This window comes from Marmota monax, unplaced genomic scaffold (assembly GCF_021218885.2).
Source record: "Marmota monax isolate L192 unplaced genomic scaffold, Marmota_monax_Labrador192_F-V1.1 WCK01_AAM20220418_F8-fsc00013, whole genome shotgun sequence".
NCBI lineage: Eukaryota > Metazoa > Chordata > Mammalia > Rodentia > Sciuridae > Marmota > Marmota monax.
In genome coordinates this window covers 22,467,666-22,487,494 of record NW_026692202.1, presented here as the reverse complement: position 1 = coordinate 22,487,494, position 19,829 = coordinate 22,467,666, and the positions used below count along the sequence as shown (strand labels likewise).

At 34.1% G+C, this 19,829-nt stretch overlaps 1 protein-coding gene across 8 annotated transcripts in view; it reads right to left on the bottom strand.

The window, feature by feature from the left end:
- The window catches only part of Snx14 (sorting nexin 14), a 120,712-nt gene that overhangs the window by 13,349 nt on the left and 87,534 nt on the right, over positions 1-19,829 (bottom strand). For 4 of the 8 annotated variants that reach the window (XM_046431873.2, XM_046431891.2, XM_046431882.2 and 1 more), the window contains 6 exons: positions 19,156-19,279; positions 18,711-18,875; positions 18,445-18,540; positions 10,140-10,231; positions 9,300-9,356; positions 8,144-8,362 (listed from right to left, as the gene is read on the bottom strand). In XM_046431873.2, coding sequence (XP_046287829.1) covers positions 8,324-8,362; positions 9,300-9,356; positions 10,140-10,231; positions 18,445-18,540; positions 18,711-18,875; positions 19,156-19,279 — 573 coding nt within the window. In that variant the 3' untranslated portion in view covers positions 8,144-8,323. Of the gene's footprint in view, positions 1-8,143; positions 8,363-9,299; positions 9,357-10,139; positions 10,232-18,382; positions 18,541-18,710; positions 18,876-19,155; positions 19,280-19,829 lie in introns of those variants that run through there. The other 4 variants (XM_058575823.1, XM_058575822.1, XM_058575825.1 and 1 more) reach the window with 2 other exon arrangements.

Below are 19,829 nucleotides of genomic sequence, written 5' to 3'. Positions count from 1 at the left end.
AATCTTTCTCAAAAATTCCAGTAATGCAGTAGACTGACTTTGTTAACACCTCTATCAGCCATATTAAAACAACTTAGAGTTAATAAAAATTAAAAAACAAACATTTGGTAGCTATCTGAATCTGTTTGCACTGCTATAACAAATACCATAGAATGGATAGTTTAACAACAACAGAAATTTATTTCTCACAGTTCTAGAGGCAGGGAAGTCCAAGATCAAGGTGCTGGCAGATTTGGTGTCTGGTGAGGGGCTCATTTACTGCTTACAGATGGCACTCACTCACTGTGTTCTCACATAATAGAAGAGGCAAGCCAACTCCAGGGTCCTTTTTGTGGGTATTTATCCCACCTCCCAAAGGCCCAACCACCTAATGCCACAATGTTATTAGTAATAGTGAATCTTGTGGTGATGCAAACATTCTGACAGCAGATAAAAAACTTTCACAGCAGTTTGCCACAAAAAAGTAAGGTGGGTGTCTCAGAAGGAAGTTTAGATTGTTAAATTAGAAAAAGTTGCTCCTTCGGAGAGTATGACTTTTGATGGATGTATGGCTTGGCAAGCAAACATATCTATTGGCCCAAATTAGGAAAATGTTCCTTTATTAGTATTATTTTCCTGGGCTGCTACAACAAAGGACCACAACTGGATGGTTTAAATGACAAATAGTTTCTCTCACAGTTCTGGAGCCTAGAAGTCTGAGATCAAGTTGGCGGTGTTGGTTCCTCCTGAGAGCTCTCAGACAGAATCTGTTCCATGGCTCTCCCTCAGCATCTGGAAGTCCCAAGAACCCTTGGTTTATAGATCCTATTGTCTCCATGTCTTTAAATCCTCCTCCCTCATGTCTGTCTCTGTCCAAACTTCCTCTTTTTATAAGGTCATCAGTCAGACTGGATGAGGGCCCACTCTAATGATTTCATCTTCATTATCTGCATAAACCTATTTCCAATTAAGGTTACATTCACAGTAGCTGGGGTTAGACTGAACTCCTGCCACAGAACTTTCCACATCATTTGGATAGACACAACTCAATCCATAATCCTCTCCAGAATGATCAGCTGCAACACTCCTGAACCAACCAACGGATTCTATGTCCTAAATATTTTGCAAATGAAAGGTTATATTTAATTTTTGTGTGTGTACTGGCAAAACAGGATACATTTCAGGTTCCTTTGGCTCCACTCCGGCAAAACCAAAAGGAACTAGAATTCTTATTTAATGCAGTCAAGAAGAGGAGCTTTCAACTTTAATAACAAATTGGAGGAATTCAAATATCTAGTGAGTCATGTTTCTGAGAATCTAAGAACCTAAACAATTCACAAAAAAACATTCAGTTAACAAATAAGTTAGCTAGGGCATGTAAACAACGAATTCACCTGTGACAAAGATGCCTGGCATACTGAAAACAGCAAACAACAATGAAAATTATTATTCATTAGGACAGGTAGATGCAAAAACAAACACAAATCTCTGTAAGCAGAGACAGGATATTAGCTAGTTTTCAAAAATCGTCAAAAAGCATAGACAGCCAGCCTAAAAAATGGCTAACAAGAAAGGAAGTGAGTCATAGCTAAAATCCTGGCACAGGTGTGGTCCTGGTATACACACACCCCTGCACTGAAAGTCCTGGACCAAGGTTACAGTGCTGCAGGGCTCACCTCCAATTCAGGAACACCTAGGAGGGGCCTTGACTGCCCTTGTGCCTTGCTATCTTGTTTCCATCCAGATGGAAACATTTAAACTAGTTGAACCTGATTCAGGCCCAGGATGCCTTTCATAGGATAGACACCTGACAAATTAACTCTGGCCTTTTAGCTTCCATAGTGGAAACTAACAGCCCCTCTTCCAAGTACCATGGGCTTCTGCTGTTCTAATTCTAGACAATCAAAATTGGAATGTGAACTTGGGTCAGGCATGGTAGCGCACGCCTATAATCCCAGCGGCTCGGGAGGCTGAGGCAGGAGGATCAAAGCCAGCCTCAGCAACTTAGCAAGGCCCTAAGCAACTCAGTGACACCCTGTCTCTAAATAAAATACAAAAAAGAGCTGGGGATGTGACTCAGTGGTTAAGTGCTCCCAAGTTCAATCACCAAAAAAAAAAAAAAAAAAAAGGTGAAATGCCCCCTGTGAATACTCTAAGAATTTTCATGTACAAAAATATGTATAAAATGATATAAAAACAAAAAACATTAACTTCTGCCTCGAAAACACTATTGAGTTCTTAACTTTCTCCCCAACTATGTAAATATTCATATATGTGACATCCAGATTTTCATGAATGCCAAAAATGCCTTTTTTTTTTCCTGGTTAAAAGAAAAATAACTATAATTTGTGTTTGAGTAATAAAATTATCCTCTAGGATATTTAAATTATTACTTTGTAATAAAAATAAAAAATTTAATTGAGCTTGTTTTTAATTGGATTTCTAAAACCTAAGCCATACAGATTAAGTAAATAAACTTAATAATTTGAAGAATAAACATTTTATTTTACTGATAAAATTGTAATCTTGGGGTTGGAATTGTGGCTCAATGATAAAGTGCTTGCCTAGCACATGCAAGGTGCTGGGTTCAATCCTCAGCACCACATAAAAATAAATAAATAAAATGAAGGTATTGTGTTCAACTACAACTAAAAAAATTTTTAAATATCATAATCTACATATTAGCATAAATACAAATAATGTTCCTGAAAAACCTCACATAACATCACACTGTTAAATTTTGATTGCACGATTGCAACATTTGTGTCATAATAAAGCAATATTTATACTCATTCCTGCTCTTCTACAACACAGATAATATTATTACTCTGCTCAACTTTTCTTCATCTAGCCTTATGTTATTCCTCATTGAAAATCTATCTCTGGATAAAACTGAAAACATGAGGTTAAAAAATCTGAGATCCCAGGCATTATTGTAGAATAAAGTCATAATGAAGGAACTAGCAATGTAACCTGTCACTGTTTCTCTGGAACTGCAGCATGGAGAATACAGGCCACTGCTTTCTTGAATAGCTTATCAACACTTAACTCTACGCCTCCCTGTCCCATTAAGGTAAGCCCATAACAATGCAGGTAAGTGAGGCTGGTGTTACAGAGCTCATGTGGAAGCCAATAATATTCACATTTTAAATATGTTAGAAAATAATTTCTTGGATAGAAAAATGAATCACACAGACACTTCCATACTTAAATTTTTATCACCTGTAATAGATTATCACCCAGTTTGAAATAAATCAAGATATGAGTCAATATTAAAGCTGAAACAACTGCTAACGTCCATCAGGTACTAGCCATAAGCTTAATGCCAGGCGTACCTACTTGAGGGAGAAAAATGCTTATTAGAAGTATTAATACACTGTAAAAATGACATGAATACACATTTGTGAAAGATCATTATTAAGACTATATGCATATTTTCAACTTCTAATACAGAAAATGAAGACAAAGAGTACCAATGAGCACTTAGTGTAATTTGACAAACTCCATTGCTTTAGAAATGCCATTCCCTCCTAAGGTTCAGCTTCCCTGACCACCCTAACCTAATTTATATTTGTCAGGGTCCACACAGCCACATCTCTTTTACACTTGCCTTCCTTGCATTATTAAATAGAGTTAAAAAACAAACAAACAAAAATGATCAATACCCACCTTTTATTTTTTAGACATTTTTAAGTGTTTAATTTTTTTCCCTCACTTTCATGTACTCTATTGTTTTGAAATGAGCTTGACGTATCGTACACTTTTTCTTGTTCTATCTAAAAATATACTTTTGGCCAGGTGCAATGGCACAAGCCTGTAATTCCAGCAAATGGAGGTGGAGGCAGGAGGATTGCAAGTTCAAAGCCAGCCTCAGCAAATGCGAGGCACTAAGCAACTGAGACATTGTCTCTAAATAAAATATAAAATAGTGCTGGGGATGTGGCTCAGTGGTAGAGTGCCCCTGAATTCAATCCCTGGTACCCCCCAAAAAGTAAAATAAAATAAAAACATACTTTTATTTTAATTATAAATTTTAAAATGTATATATTAATAGTATAAAACATGATGTTTTACACTGTAAAACAAATAAGTCAAACCTCCAACCAGTCTTTAAGCCCCCTCATAATTTCTCAGTGGTTATACATAAGAGTCCCTTTTCCTTTCTCTCTCCCATCATCCATTTCTGCTGCTCTCTTATTTTCCTGATATGCATCTTTATTCCTCTGGTTTTGGTATCTGGAAGGACAAGCACGAGCGAGTGGTATCCCAAGGTGAGTGAGTGGTATCCCAGGGTGAACTGACTGATCACCTTACGTGTAGAATGGTTCAGGACCATGGCTAGAGGTGAGTGCCATGGTCTCTTCATTTCTTTCATTTTGGTAACAGCTATACAAAAGGTGAGAGACCTCCATTACAGACCACACCCCTGCCTCCTAATATCTTCTTGTACATTTTCCCTTAGCTAACATCCCCAAGACAGTCTTATTGTGTCTATCACTTTCTTTTGCCAGGTACTGCTAAGCCATAAACAGAAGATACAAGGATGAATAAGACACATCCCTTCACTTAAGAGTGTTCACAACTGAGTAGAAGAGACAGATAACTAAATTAATATTCTCCCCAAGTACAAATCCACGTGACTATTTGTCTATATTAAAGCACTAAGAAACCACTATGAAACTTGTACATATTTTTAATTTTCAAATATTTTAAAAGATAAGAGAACTATTAGAAAACTTTCCAAAAATGCATAGCACCTCACAAGTATTTTTTGAAACCTTGGAAGAAAAAATGAATAGTCTCCACTCTCTCCCCTCACTCTGGGAAGAGTCCCACTCTTACTTTAGGAGATACTATGCCTCTCCTAGCCCACATAGTTCTGGCAGATTGACTAATTACAATCTGACCAAGCCCTAAGGATTATAGTGTTCAGTCCTCTTGGTCCAAGTTATTGGCCCAAGGATAGGCAGGTGACCTGTCAAGACAGTAAAAATCCTTCAACAAGCTTTTATATGTTTATAAATGCAGAGAGACACAAACTCTTTTTCCCCCCTGTGTATCATTGTGTGATTCTACCACTGTGTGTAACTGTCCTTCCCACATGAAGGCATATGAATGACAGCCAACAAAACAAAGCTGAAACAAGTACTAGGCATATGTCCTCAGGGAAACCTGATACTATACTATTTAAGTGCTGAGTAAGTCATACTGAAGCCAACTCCATTACTGCTTTTTTCTGTAGTTTGTACTTTTTTCCCCCTTTCTTTTTTTTAAAAGCAAGATATGTCACTTGCAATCAAGAAACTAACCTATCCCAAACTAGAAGAAAATGTCATAAAGTTTCTCTGGGCACAGGTATATGTAGAGAATGAGGAAGAAGGGGAGGTAAACTAGATGATTTTAAGTAACATAAATAAAATCCTTTAGCTAAAATTGTTTTTAATTTTGTACTATTAAAATGGCTCTGATGACCTGCAGAAAGCTATCTAAAACACATTTCCTTAAAATTGAAATTTTATTGTCACTAATTTTTTCAGTACCACTTTTTAAAAAATTAAATCCATATAAAACAATTTGGTTATCTCTTCTCCACTTGTGAAGAGTTCTTAAAACTTGTTTCCAGTCCTGGTTGATGCACACTTCTAACCTGCTCAGGGATTCTCTGCAATTAAAGGGACCCAGAGAATAATTAGTTTTGGAAACCAAAGTTTCTTAATAGTGCAACAGGAAGAAACATGAAGACTAGAGGAATCTAAGTTTGAATTTTATCTTCACAGTTCTCTCTGGCCCCAATATTCTCACCTACAAAATAGGAGTAACACTTTCACAGTTAGCATGACAATGTGATACTGTATATTAAAAGCCTGGCAGATAACAGGGAATGCATTTTAGCTCCTTTCCCCTTTTTTAATGTGAGTGATTTATTAATTTTGTATAAACAGACTTTTATGCATCATATTTTCTTTAAATAGAGCTATGAACTGAACAAATTCATACAGTGAAATCTTAATCCAAAAGTGACTGTATTTGGAGATAAGAACCTTTCAGGAAGTAATTTGAGTTAAAAAAAAAAAAAAAGGTATAAAGGGTGATGCTCTAAATGTGAAGTTAGCCTGATTAATTTTTCTCCTGTGCCTGAGAAACTAGTAAGAACTTAAGCTTGATATTAAAGCACTAAGAAAGCACTAAAAAACTTGTACATATTTTTAAATTTTCAAATATTTACAAAGATAATAGAACTATTAGAAAACTTTCCAAATATTCATAGCACCTCATAAGCATTTTTTGAAACCTTAGAAGAAAAAAATAAATAGTATAACTAAATGTTTCCATTTCCCAATTATATTAAGAGTTCCCATATTATGCAATTTTGTGTCTAATAAATGATTGAAACTCATGCAAAATATTCAACCTTGACAACTTTGTTTCAAGAAAAGACAGTATTAACATGGCAAGGAATTCCAAATAGAATTCTAAACACTGCATCTTTTAAAATAATCTCTTAAGGAAGGAGGAGCCTAATACTATATGCTGGAGATTTGGGCCTACTTTTTCTTCTATTAGACGCAGGGTGTCTGGTTTATTTCCAAGGTCTTTGACCCACTTTGAGTTGAGTTTTGTGTATGGTGAGAGACAGGGGTTTAATTTCATTTTTTTGCTTATGGATTTCCAGTTTTCCCAGCAAGATTTGTTGAAGAGGCTATCTTTTCTCCAATGTATGTTTTTGGCACCTTTGTCTAATATAAGATAACTGTAATTATGTGGGTTAGTCTCTGTGTCCTCTACTCTGTCCCCATTGGTCTACCAGTCTATTTTGGTGCCAATATCATGCTGTTTTTGTTACTATTGCTCTGTAGTATAGTTTAAGGTCTGCTACAGTGATGTCACCTGCTTCACTCTTCTTGCTAAGCATTGCCTTAGCTATTTTGGGTCTCTTAATTTTTCCAGATGAATTTCATGACTGCTTTTTCTTGGTCTATACCCATACAGCATACTAGAGGGACACAGCCACATCAATATTTACTACAGCACAATTCACAATAGCTAAACTGTGGAACCAACCTAGATGCCCTTCAGTAAATGAATGGATTAAAAAAATGTGATATATATACACAATGGAATATTACTCAGCAATAAAAGAGAATTAAATCATGGCATTTGCAGGTAAATAGATGGAGTTGGAGAATATAATGCTAAGTGAAGTTAGCCAATCCAAAAAGTCCAAATGCTGAATGTTTTCTCTGATATAAGGAGGCTGATTCATAGTGGGGTTGGGAGGGGGAGCAAGGGAGGTTAGATGAACTCTAGATAGGGCAGAGGGGTGGAAGGGGAAGGGAGGGGGCATGGGGTTAGAAAAGATGGTAGAATGAGATGGATATCATTACCCTAAGTATAGGTATGAATACACGAATGGTGTGACTATACATTGTATACAATCAGAAATATGAAAAATTGTGTTCTATATGTGTAATATGATCTGTAATGCATTCTGCTGTCATACATAACAAATTGGAATAAAAATAAATAAATAAAATTGAATAACCTTTTAGACTAACTTTGCTCAAGAAATACAGTTAATTTTATATTTTTCTTTTGAAGTGATAATAAACAACATAAACCTAAAACCTACTTGCCTAAATCATACAACAACTTTTAGAAGATAGTTAACATACACTTCAGGGGAAAATCACAAACAGCTGCAAGTATATAAGGCCATCACTTGCCAGTCACCCAGCAAGAACATGAAGAACTTCTGTGCTATGAAAAACTCATACAGGAGTTTTATTTACAGACACTTAGTTAACTATGTGGAATATGGGGCAGAGAGAAGAAAAAAAAAAACAAATCTACTAAAATGTATTAACACTATAAATTAGAAACTAGTCATATCTTAACTGTTTCTCCAAACTAAACATAATTATTTTCAAAGTGATACAACACAAAAGATTATCAGTTTTTGCTGTTTGCCCTAAAGAGATTATGAATTATCTCTTAAAAAATGATAAGTGAGGCTGCAGATGTAGCATAGTCGGTAGAGTGCTCCCCTAGCATGAGCAAGGCTTTGAGTTCAATTCCCAGCAGGGGGAGGGACAGGGAAGGCAGTAAGTGACTTGTTCTAAAAAATTTAGATAACAGACACAAAATGAAAAGCTATGAAAACCAATCACTTTTAATCATTATTAAGTCTGTGTTAGTCTTTATTAAAACAAAAAATAATCAAAATTTCAGACACTGAAGTACATGATATATACAAAAATATACAAAAGTAAAAGCAAAAAGCACATTGCTATTATACTAGCATAGGAGAAATTTTAACTGGATATTCTACACCAAATACAAATATTTACATCCAGGACGTCATGGAGGTAACTTCCTTTTGTACCTACAGTAAAAATAACTCCATTTAATAGAACACAAAAGGATAGGGTTTATTTGTGAATTTCCTAACAATGCATTAAATTAAACAACTGTCTAACAGTATATTAAAATTCTAACCTAAAACACACATACACAGAAAACCAAAAGAAATCTGCTGAAATATGCAGCACAAAAAATCTATGTCTTAGGAGAAAGTGGCAACAAACATGACAAAATCTCAGAGGTGATGGCTTCCTGGTAGTGATTCTACTGCAATCAAACATAAAATGCTCATAATTGCTGTTCTTTTTTTAAAAATACATTTAATATTATTATAATTTGAAAGCTTATAATTAATAAATAGTCCAAATTTCATCTTGCCTACTCTACAAAAGTAACATTTCATTACAATATCGTCACCTTAAATAATAACCTTTTCACCCAAAGGGTGTAGTCAAAAAATAGTAGAAAATAATGGCTTAAACCTTTGTTCTAAGATTGAAATACTCAAGACTAAATATAATAATAAATTACCACACTCTAATTCCAATTCATTTTTGCTCTTGGTTTTGTAGATGCAACTGCTTCAAAAAATATTTAAGTCTTTAACTTGCACAGCATAAAATGTGCAGATGACAATTTAAAGAGCTTGGATGAAGCATTAGAATGGATTCTAATGCTAAGACTTAAACTCACATCTTCCTTTGAGAAGACCATAAAAGGTCCCTTTTCTGCTTGTAATTAAGAAGGGATGTAGTCTGGCTATTCAGTCCCTGTCACCTCATATTCACTCCATTCTTGGGCATGTTGAATAAAGAAACTATAAAGAGCCATTTTTTTGAGGTTGTTCAATTTTTAAATGTCACAGTCATGAGGGTTTCCATAACTTTTGTGTCCCAAACTAAAATAAATGTGAATACACCATTAAGAGAATAACAAATAACATTATAGCTTTCAATTACCTTATTGAGCTCTGGAAACAGTTCCTGTATCACAATGTCCAATAAAACATAAGTAAGCTAAAGCACAAAAAAATAGGATTGACAATGTAAAACAGGCACAAAAGCTTAGACTGTACTAATAATGTTCCATTCTTAAAATGCATGGTAGGTATACATTTGAATGTGAATGTTTTATTACTATGCCTGACCCATTTTTATGTTAAATATTTTTTTAAAAAATTTATGTCAATTTTAAATAAACAAACAGAACATTAAACTGTAAGTGTATGAAGACCTCCATAAAATATATTAGACTACACACATAAAATGTTAAGTGTGGTTACTCTATGTGACTCTAATTTTAGAATTACTAATTTTAAATTTTTTATTTCATGAATTTTCTATGTATTTCATATTTTCTACAATGAATATACATTTTAAATTTATGTCACCAAGGGAAAAAAAAGGTAATCATCAAAGAAGGATTAATACAAATAAAACACTTTTCTGCCAGTCACAATAGGGCATGCCTGTAATCCCAGTGGCTTGAGAGGCTGAGGCAGGAGGACTGGGAGTTCAAAGCCAGCCTCAGCAAAAGTGAAGCACTAAGCAACTCAGTGAGACCCTGTCTCTAAATAAAATACTAAAAATATGCTGGGGATGTGGCTCAGTGGTCAAGTGCCCCTGAGTTCAATCTCCAATATCCATAAAACAAACAAAAAACTACTTTTCTATCTGAATAATTAAATTACATTGCCTTGATTTAGTATAATGTCACACAGTTAATCATATAGCAGACACCCTATTGGGTCAGTCAGCAAACCTAACCAACACTTTTCAACTGGCTTTAATGACTTTTACCTGTTTGTTGAGTACTGGCTGCTGTAAACCATCAAACAGAAGCCTGATGCTCTCATACTTGGTTTCTTCACCAATACACTTGACTATCAGATCTAAACAAGAAAGTCACATATAAAACAATTTTATAAGCAACTCATCATTAACTTCATCCTAAAGCAGAATCCCTACCCTTTTCCCCCAGATATTGTGAAAAGAGTACAAATCCTATTTCCCAAACCAGTGTTTCTGCAAGAGACTCGTGAAAAAAGTTTTATGATCAAATTGAGAAATGCAGTATCCTGCATCTCACTTTGGAGACTGCCAATGCACAAAGCATACTACAAGCTCTGAGGAATATCACAGGAGGAGCTGGAAAATGTATGTTGTATTATCCCACTAGGGTAAAGCAAGAAATTTAAATTCTAAAATGGTGTTTGTATTTCTGTATGTGTACAGAAGAATGTTTGTGAGGATTAAACCTAAGTGAAGTAAAAGCCCACTTTTACACAGTGGAGAGGATGCCTTCTATGTTCTATATATTTTCAGTGTTCTTAATATCAGATCAAAAAGATTTTTTTTTCAGTACTGTGGATTAAACTAGGAGCATTTTACCACTAAAACATACCCTCAGCCATTTTTAATATTTAATTTTGAGATAGGGTCAAGTTCAGGCTGGCCTTGAACTTTTGATCCTCCTTTCTCAGAGTCCCAAGTGCCTGGATTACAGGCATGCAACACCATACCCAGACTAATTTAATTTTTAAGGTAGACTTTTATCATCAAATATGACCAACTTATTTCTGTACATTGTCATATATTACTATTGACCATCTTACAGACCAATCATTTTGGGGAATGCTACAAATGTTTACATACTAATTTTATGGCACAATAAGTTCAGATTTGTGTCTGGATGGATTGCTATCATATACTACTCATATCATTGCTGTTATCAAAAAGAGTCACTGCTTCTTAAAATATCCACTGAATGTTTTCCCCAAAGAGAAAAAGAAAATTACTGTTAGGTAAACAAGGTGGTCAAATATTTGCCCTTCTACCACATAGCAACTAAACTCTTGGTGGGAAACTCTCAATTTACGCTCAGTTTTAAGAGGTAAATCAAACCTTAAGAGGCAAAGAAAGGTTCAAATTCAATTTACAATGAATATAATACATTCTTGACATTTTGAAGATAAATGGCCCAATATGAATCTCTTGTTAATCCTCAAATTCACCAATACTACACAGAATTTCCCAATTAATATGCATGAAGCTAAAAGATAAATATAAGAGGCCCCATTAGACCTTTCAGGTGTCACTAAGTAAGAGATGAGTAAAAGACGATGACAAAAAGGCATGCTTACTCATGAACTAAGTCACTCTTTCCCAAACAGACTCATAAAGTAGATGTGATTTAAATCTGTACCTCAGCAAACAACAAATTAGTATATTCACTGTCATTCCACTTTCCTAAATACCAAAACTGAGACTACCAGAAGCATAAAGGCTAAAGGTCACTGTATTACATCAAAAAGGTAAGAAATTATCTCATTTACTTATTCTAAACCAGTTTACATTCACTTTTACATTTAGACCCCATAATGATCTTCACAAGGAGCAGCAGAACTATTCCAAGACTAATTTTTCAATGTTGAAAATTCTCTAAGGTTCCATTCCAAGGCTTCACTTTCTCCTTCCCCATCCCTTGTCTAATAGACTTTACTTTTTAGAAGTTTTGGTTTCACAGCAAAACTGAGTTGAAGGTACAGGGACATCCTCTATACCTCCTGCTCCCACACATGCATTGTCTCCCTCTTTATCAACATCCAAAGAGTGATACATTTGTCACCATCAATGAACCTATACAGACAAATCATTATCATCCACAGTTCATAATTCACATCAGGATTTACTTTTGGTGTTGTACATGCTATGAGTTTAGACAAATGTATAATGACACTATAGTATTATACAGAGTAGTTCCATTGTCTTAATAATTACCTACATTGTACATATTCACCCCTCCCCTCCACCATTATCTTCTTACTATCTCCTTAGTTTTGCCTTTTGCAGATTGCTGTATAGTTGGAATCATATAGCATATAGCTTTTCAGAATGGCTTCTTTCACTTAGTGATAGGCATTTAGGTTCCTCCAGGTTTTTTCATAGCTTAATAACTCATTTCTTTGTAGCACTGAATAATATTCCATTATCTGAATGTACCACAGTTTATTTATCCATTCACTTACTGAAGGACATCTTTGTTGCTTCTAAATTTCGCAAATTGTTTATAAAATTGTTATAAATATTTATGTGCAGGTTTTTGTGTGGACAGAATTTTCAACTCACTGAGGTACACAATTTCTGAATCGAAACAAAACTACCAAACTGTCTTCCAACAATGTCTTATACCATTTTGCATTCCCACCAGCAATAAATGAGAATTCCTGTTGCTCCATATTCTCAATAGCATTTATTGTTGTCAATGTTCTGGATTTGGGGCAATTTAATAGGTGTGTACTGGTATTTCATTGTTGTTTTAATCTGCATTTGGCTGATGACATATAATATGTAGCATCTTTTCATATACCTATGAATCATTTGTGTATCTTCTTTGTTGAGATACCTGTTAAATTATCTGGCCAAATTTTTAATCAGGTTGTGTTCCTATTACTGAGTTTTAGGAGATATATATATATATATTAACAGTTCATATTTGACAAATATTTTCTCCCACTCTGTGGCACGTCTATTCATAAACTCTTGACAGTGTTTTTCACAGAGCAAAATTTTTTATTTCAACGTAGCTTATTGTTTCTTTCATTCATGGTTCATGCCTTTGGTGTTGCCACTAAAAAGTTATCTGCAAACCCAAGGTCATCTACCTTTTTTCTCCTCTCATCTTCAATGAGTGTCAATAGTTTTGATTTTTATAGTTAAGTCTATAATAGATTACTTTCTTTCCATATTTTTATTGGTGTATTATAGTTGTACATAATGGTAGAATTTATTGTTACATATTCACACATTCATACAATATAATTTGGACAATATCATTCCCTAGTATCTCCCTTCTCCCTCTCCTTCCCCCTCCCCTTGGTCCCTTTCTTCTACTAATAACCACACCCCCCACCTTGCTCTACAGCTCCCACATTTGAGAGAAAACATATGACCCTTGACCTTCTGCATTTGGATTATTTCACTTGACATAATGTTCTCAGGTTCTATCCATTTTCCTGCAAATGATGTATCATTTTCTCTATAATTGAATAAAACTCCATTGAGTATATATACCACATTTTCTTATCTATTCATCCATTGACGGTCACCTGGGTTGGTTCCAGTTTGGCTACTGTGAATTGTGCTGCTATAAACATGGGTATACATGTATCACTATAGCACAATGAATAAAGGTAAACACTACCTTTATTACTACACTTTATAGAATGTCTTAAAGTAAAGTAATATTAGGATAAATACCAAGGAGTGGAATAGCTGGGTCAGATGGTGGTTTCATTCCTAGTCTTTTGAAGAATCTCCATACTGAATTCTATAGTGATTGCACTAATTTACAATCCCACCAACAATATAAGTGTCCCTTTTTCTCCACATCCTTTCCAGTATTTATTATTGTTTGTACTCTTGATAGCTGCCATTCTGATAGGAATGAGAAAAAATATCAGTGTAGTTTTGATTTGCATTTCCCTATTTAGAGATGTTGAACTTTTTTTCATATGTTTTTGGACATCTGTATTTCTTGTTTTGAGAAGTGTTTGTTTAGTTCATTTGCCCATTTATTAGTTGGGTTTTTCTGTGTGTGTGTGTGTGTGTTTGGGGCATTTTCTTGAGTTCTTTATATATACTAGATATTAATCCTCTGTCATAAAAGTAGCTACCCAAAGATTTTCTCACATTCTTTAAATTCTCTCTTCACATTCTTAATTGTTTCCTTTACTGTACAGAAGCTTTTTAATTTGATGCCACCCACATATTAATTCTTGACATTATTTTCTGAGTTTTAGGGGTTCTATATATGCCTATATGTTGGAGTGTTGACCATGAGTTAATTTTTGTGAGGGACATTTGGTCTGTGTTTTTCTTTTTAGTTGTTTTATTTTGCATGTGGATGCCCAGTTGTTCTAGCATCATTTGTTGTAAAAACCATCTTTTCTCCATTGTATTCTTCTCCTTTGTCAAATATCAGTTCACATTATTTTTATGTGGGTTTATTTCTAGGCTCTCTATTTGGTTTCATTGATCTATTTGTCTATTCTTTCAAGAATACAACACTACCTTTATTACTACACTTTATAGAATGTCTTAAAGTAAAGTAATATCGACCCTCTGTTCTTCTCTGTCAACGTAATTGGCCATTCTGGGTCTTTTGCTCTTCATATAAACTTTAAAAATAATACAACTTGCTGGGTTTTTACTAGAATTAATCTAAAGGTCAAGTGGAGAAGAACTAATGTGTTCACAATATTGAGTCTTCCTACCCTAACATGAAAAATCTCTCCATGTATTTAAATTCTTGGTTTCATCAGAGTTTTATAGTTTTCCTGATATAGATCTTGTATGTATATATTAGATATATACCTAAATATTTCGTTTTGAGGGATTACTAAGTAAATGGAATTATTTTAAATTTCAAATTGTACTGGTTCATTGCTGGTATACAGGAAAGTGATTGACTTTCATGTACTAACTTTATATGCTGCAACCCTGCTGTGATTAGTCATTAGCTCCATTAAGGTTTTTGGCAACTCTTTCAGATTTTCTTCACAAATGATGTCATCTGGGAACACTGGCAGTTTGTTTCTTCTTTCACAAACTTCCTTTTCTTTTTATATTAGCAAAGATTTCCAGAATGATGTTGGAAAGCAGGGGTAAGAGGGGACATCTTTGCTTTATTCCTGGTCTTAGCAAGAAATCTTTGATGTTTTGTACTATTATGTATGATGTTAACTGTAGGGGTTTTTTTTGTAGCTATTCTTTATCAAGTTAAGGAAGTTCACCCTATTCCTAGTTTACTGAGAGTTTTTTTATCATGTATGGGTGCTGGATTTTGTCAAATACTTTGTCTGCATCTACTGATAGCAGCAAGTAGTTCTTCTTTAGCCCATTAATTATATAATTTATGTTAATGACTTTTTTTTTTGTACTAGGGATTGAACCCAGAAGCACTTTACCACTAAGCTACATCCCCAAGTCCTTTTAATTTTTAATTTTGAGACAGGGTCTCAATTAGTTGCTTGGGACCTTGCTAATTTGCTGAGGCTGACCTCAAACTTGCAATCCTTCTGCCTCAGCATCCTGAGTCATTGGGATTACACACATGCACCACCATATCCAGTACATTAACAATTTTCAAATGTTGAAAGTCTTAAATATTTGGGATAAATCTCACTTCATCATGGTGTAGTTATTTTAATACACTCTTGAATTTGATTTGCTAATATTTTATTGAATTTTTGCATCTATGTTCATTAGTGATATTGGTCTGTAATATGTTTACTTCATAGAATGAGCTGAAAAATTTTCCTGTTTCTTTCACTAAACATTATGGAAAATTTATACAATTTCTTCTTTAATTCTCTCATAGAATGCATGAGTGAACCCATGTGGATCTGTACTTTCAGTTTTAAATTTCATTGATTACTAAAAATTTCTGTAATAGATATAGACTTATTCAGATTATCTGTTTTTTCTTATGCTCTTTGGCATATGGTGTCTTTCAATGTATTATTCCATTCCCCTGGATTATCAAATTTGTGGGTACAGAGCTGTTCAGAGTATTCCTTTATTATCCTTTCATGTCCATGGGATCTGTAGTGATATCCTTTCTTTCATTTCTAATTAATATCTTTTCTTTTTTTCTTAGTCTGCCTAGAGGCTTATCAATTTTATTGATTTTTTTCAAAGAACCAGCTTTTGGTTTCATTAATTTTCTCTACTGATTTCCTGCTTTCAATGTTCTTAATTTGTGCTCTAATTTTTATTATTTCTTTTCTTCTGCTTATCTTAGATTTAATGTGCTCTTCTGGCATCCTAAGGTAGAAACTTGGATGATTAAATTTAGATCTTTCTTCTTTTCTAATATATACATGCAGCACTTTTGCGTCATCTGACAAAATTTTGATACACCGTGTTTTTTTTCATTTGGTATAAAGTATTTATTATGTTTTCTAGAACATGTGTGGCTTAATCTCTAGGTACTTTGGGACTTTCCAGCTATCTTTCTGTTACTGATTTATATTTAATTCCATTGTGGCCTATGGACAGACATCATAAAATTTCCATTCTTTTCTCTTTGTTAAGGTATGTTTTATGCCTCAGAATGTAATCTATCTTAATGACTATTCAAAGTACACTTGAGAAGAATATTTATTCTACAATTCATTTTTTCTTTTTTCTTTTTTTTGGTACTGGGGCTTGAACCCAGGAGTGCTTAACCACTAAGCTACATCCCAACCCTTTTTATTTTTTGATACAGGATCTCACTAAGTTGCCTGGGGGCTCATAAGTTGCGGAGGCTGGCTTTCAACTTGTGATCTTCCTGTCCCAGCCTCCCAAATCGCTGGAATTACAGGCATGTGCCCCATGCCTGGCTACTATTCTTAAATGAAGCAGTCAAAAGATAATATCCAGTTGATGGATATCCCCATCCCCATCAACTAGTTGAACTCAACATCACCATCCTGATTTTCTGCTGGCTGCGTATGCATACTTTTGATGGAGGAGTATTTAAGTCACTAACTGTAGTAATGGATTCATCTGTATCTTCCTATAATTCTATCAGTTTTTGCTTTACAGTTTGATGCTCTGTTGTTAGGTACATACATGTTATGTATGAAAACTAACCCCTTTATCATTATGTAATACCTTTCTTATCAATGATAAATTTGCTCTATCTGAAATTAATTTAGTTACTCCTGAGCCTTTTTTAGAATAATTTCCTTTTTTATTTTTATTGGTGCATTATAATTATGTATAATTTTTATTAGTAGTGTAATCATCATATAGGTTGATTTTTTAACATTTTAAATATTTCACACTACTCCCTCCTTGTTTGTGTGGTTTCTGAAGAAAACTCAAATTTGCTTCTCTATAGGTAAGGTGTTTTTATCTCTGTGGCTTCACTCAGGACTTATTTTTGTGTGTGTGTGTTCCCTCAGGTCCTGGTGGAGCTGCCAAGGGTGTGTCTGGGACCCACTCTGAAACTAGATATAGCATGGTATGTGAGTTTGTTAGGACAGGCTTTTTCCACACCTTTTGTCCAATTCCCAGAAGGTCTTCCACCCCTAAACTATCATTTGGCCCTATGTGAGAGTCAGGACTTTTTTCATCCTGTGATTTTTTTATAGTTTAGAAATGATGAACCAATGTGTTGATTTTGTTTGTTTGTTTCTGGTATTTATCCTACGTAGTATTTTCCTGAACTTCTTTATTCTAAGGTTTGGTATTACACATTAATTTTGGGAAATTCTCAGTCATTATTGCTTGAAATATTTCTTTCCTTCTTCCATGCCTCCCTTCCTCCCTTTTCTCCTTCATTTATTTAGTAGTCCAAATCTACCAACTTTACAAGAGAGGTGACCATCTTCCTGCTTAGTGATACCTCTGTGACTTCAATGTGCCTACCTGTGTGTTTTACCTAAATATCTCCCTACTAGACTGAGCTTTTCAAGTACTTCTTCTTTTTTTTTTTTTTTTTTTTTGGTACCAGGGATTGAACCCAAGGGCACTTAACCACTGAGCCATATCCCCAACCCTTATTATGTTTTATTTTGAGACGGTCTCACTAAATTGCTTGAGGCCTTGCTAAGTTGCTGAGGCTAGATTTGAACAAGATCCTCCTGCCTCAACCTCCCAAGTTGCTGGGATTATAGGTGTACACCACACCACCCAGCTTCAAGTACATTTTTTATATCTTTTGTACTCTGCATTGTGCCTGGAACATGGAAGGTGCTCAGTAAATTTGGAATGAATGAATGAATTCTGATCCTTTAGTCATGTACACTATTACAGCTTTTCTCATTGTATTAGTGTACAGCTGGACTCCAATAGTCACACGATGTACCACTTTGATCAGTTCAGTAAGTTATTGTTGAAAAAATCTGCCTATATTGTAGGAGTAGGAATAGCCTTGTCTTAAAGTTCTTAGTAGTATCACCAGAAAAACATTGTATTTAGTGAGTTAATTTTAATTGATCCTTCTATTTCTAAAAGAAAAACTCACAGTAAAAGTTAGCTTCAATAATTACCATACATGGTGACCTCAAAGGAGTACTAATCTGTGTGAAATTAAGTTACTTAAATATTACACCTGGAATGTAATTCATCATTTCTTCAAAAGTCTGTTTTGCTCCTTTTTGCTTATCTTGGAGAGAGCGAGGTTCAGTGTTTTCACAGAATATAGCATCTAAAAAGAGTAGAAACAAATATTTCTGAAATTTTTACCTATTTATACACAAAGCATTTCCTCATAGAAATGCCAACAAATCAAAGAAAAACAAGACCTCTTACTCTTTCAGATCCAAATAAAATCATCAAGCAAACAAACATAAAATAAAGACATGATAAAATACAAACCTCTGAAAAGTGTTATGAGTGAAACTAAACGGTGTTCCTGAAATAGTTGTTCTAGTTTACACTGAAGATAGTAATCAGTATACACTTCCAGAGTGTTTTTAAAGAGGATTCGAGTTCCCATTAAGAGATGATGAAGCCAGTCAGGAACTTGGAAAACCACCCGTCCTGAGAAAAATCAATTGAAATATCTTGTTGTTCAAGAGAAATGGATATTCTGAACTTTGTTAAATATGGAAAATACAAATAACAATGATCACTATTTTATTTGTAAACACTAGTAGCTTTAATATGGCCAAGATTAATTACACTGAATTTGCATAAAAGTATTTTCAATAAAAATGTAAGTTAAAACGGGGGTCATTATTCAAAAGCATTAATTTACATCACAAGAAAAAACAAGACAGATGAATGAAAATGGTTTTAACATAAACCACTTAGATCTTACCTACATACATCAGGTAATCATACACTCCTTCTACAGTCATCACCTCCATAAAATAATTCTGATTTTGCTTTCTTTCTGTATTCTCGGCACGGTTTGCATTATTCTTAAACAGATCATTGAAAAGCTAAAGAAAAAGTTGAAATAATAAAGAGAGATTCAGTTTATTACATTTATTGATGATAATCACTAAGGCTAAAGTAACATAGAACAAAGGTATTTAAACCTTTTCCAATCAAAATAATATCAGATAGATTTATGCCCAATATAAAAACAAAAAACAAATTCCTTCCAAAATATTACATAAAACTCTACATGCACTTGAGACACAAAAGATAATTCACTAACTATAAAAACAAAAGAACTCCTTTGTCTTTATATATCAAAAGGAATCAAGTAACTAATAAAGATGTGTATGGGGAGAGAGGAGAAACATGTTGGGGAGTGATACTGGCTAAATTGTATTGTTATATGAGTATTATGTGCATGTATGAATATGGAATAACAAATCTCATTATAATGTACAACTATAATGCACCAATAAAAATTATAGGGAAAAAGATGAGTAAATATATTACTGATAGTTAATTTTAATAATAGTATGATTTAAAGATTATAAATCATTTTTTATTAATGGGTAGAAATGAAAATTTAGCTTTAAGCAAAGTTTATTTAGA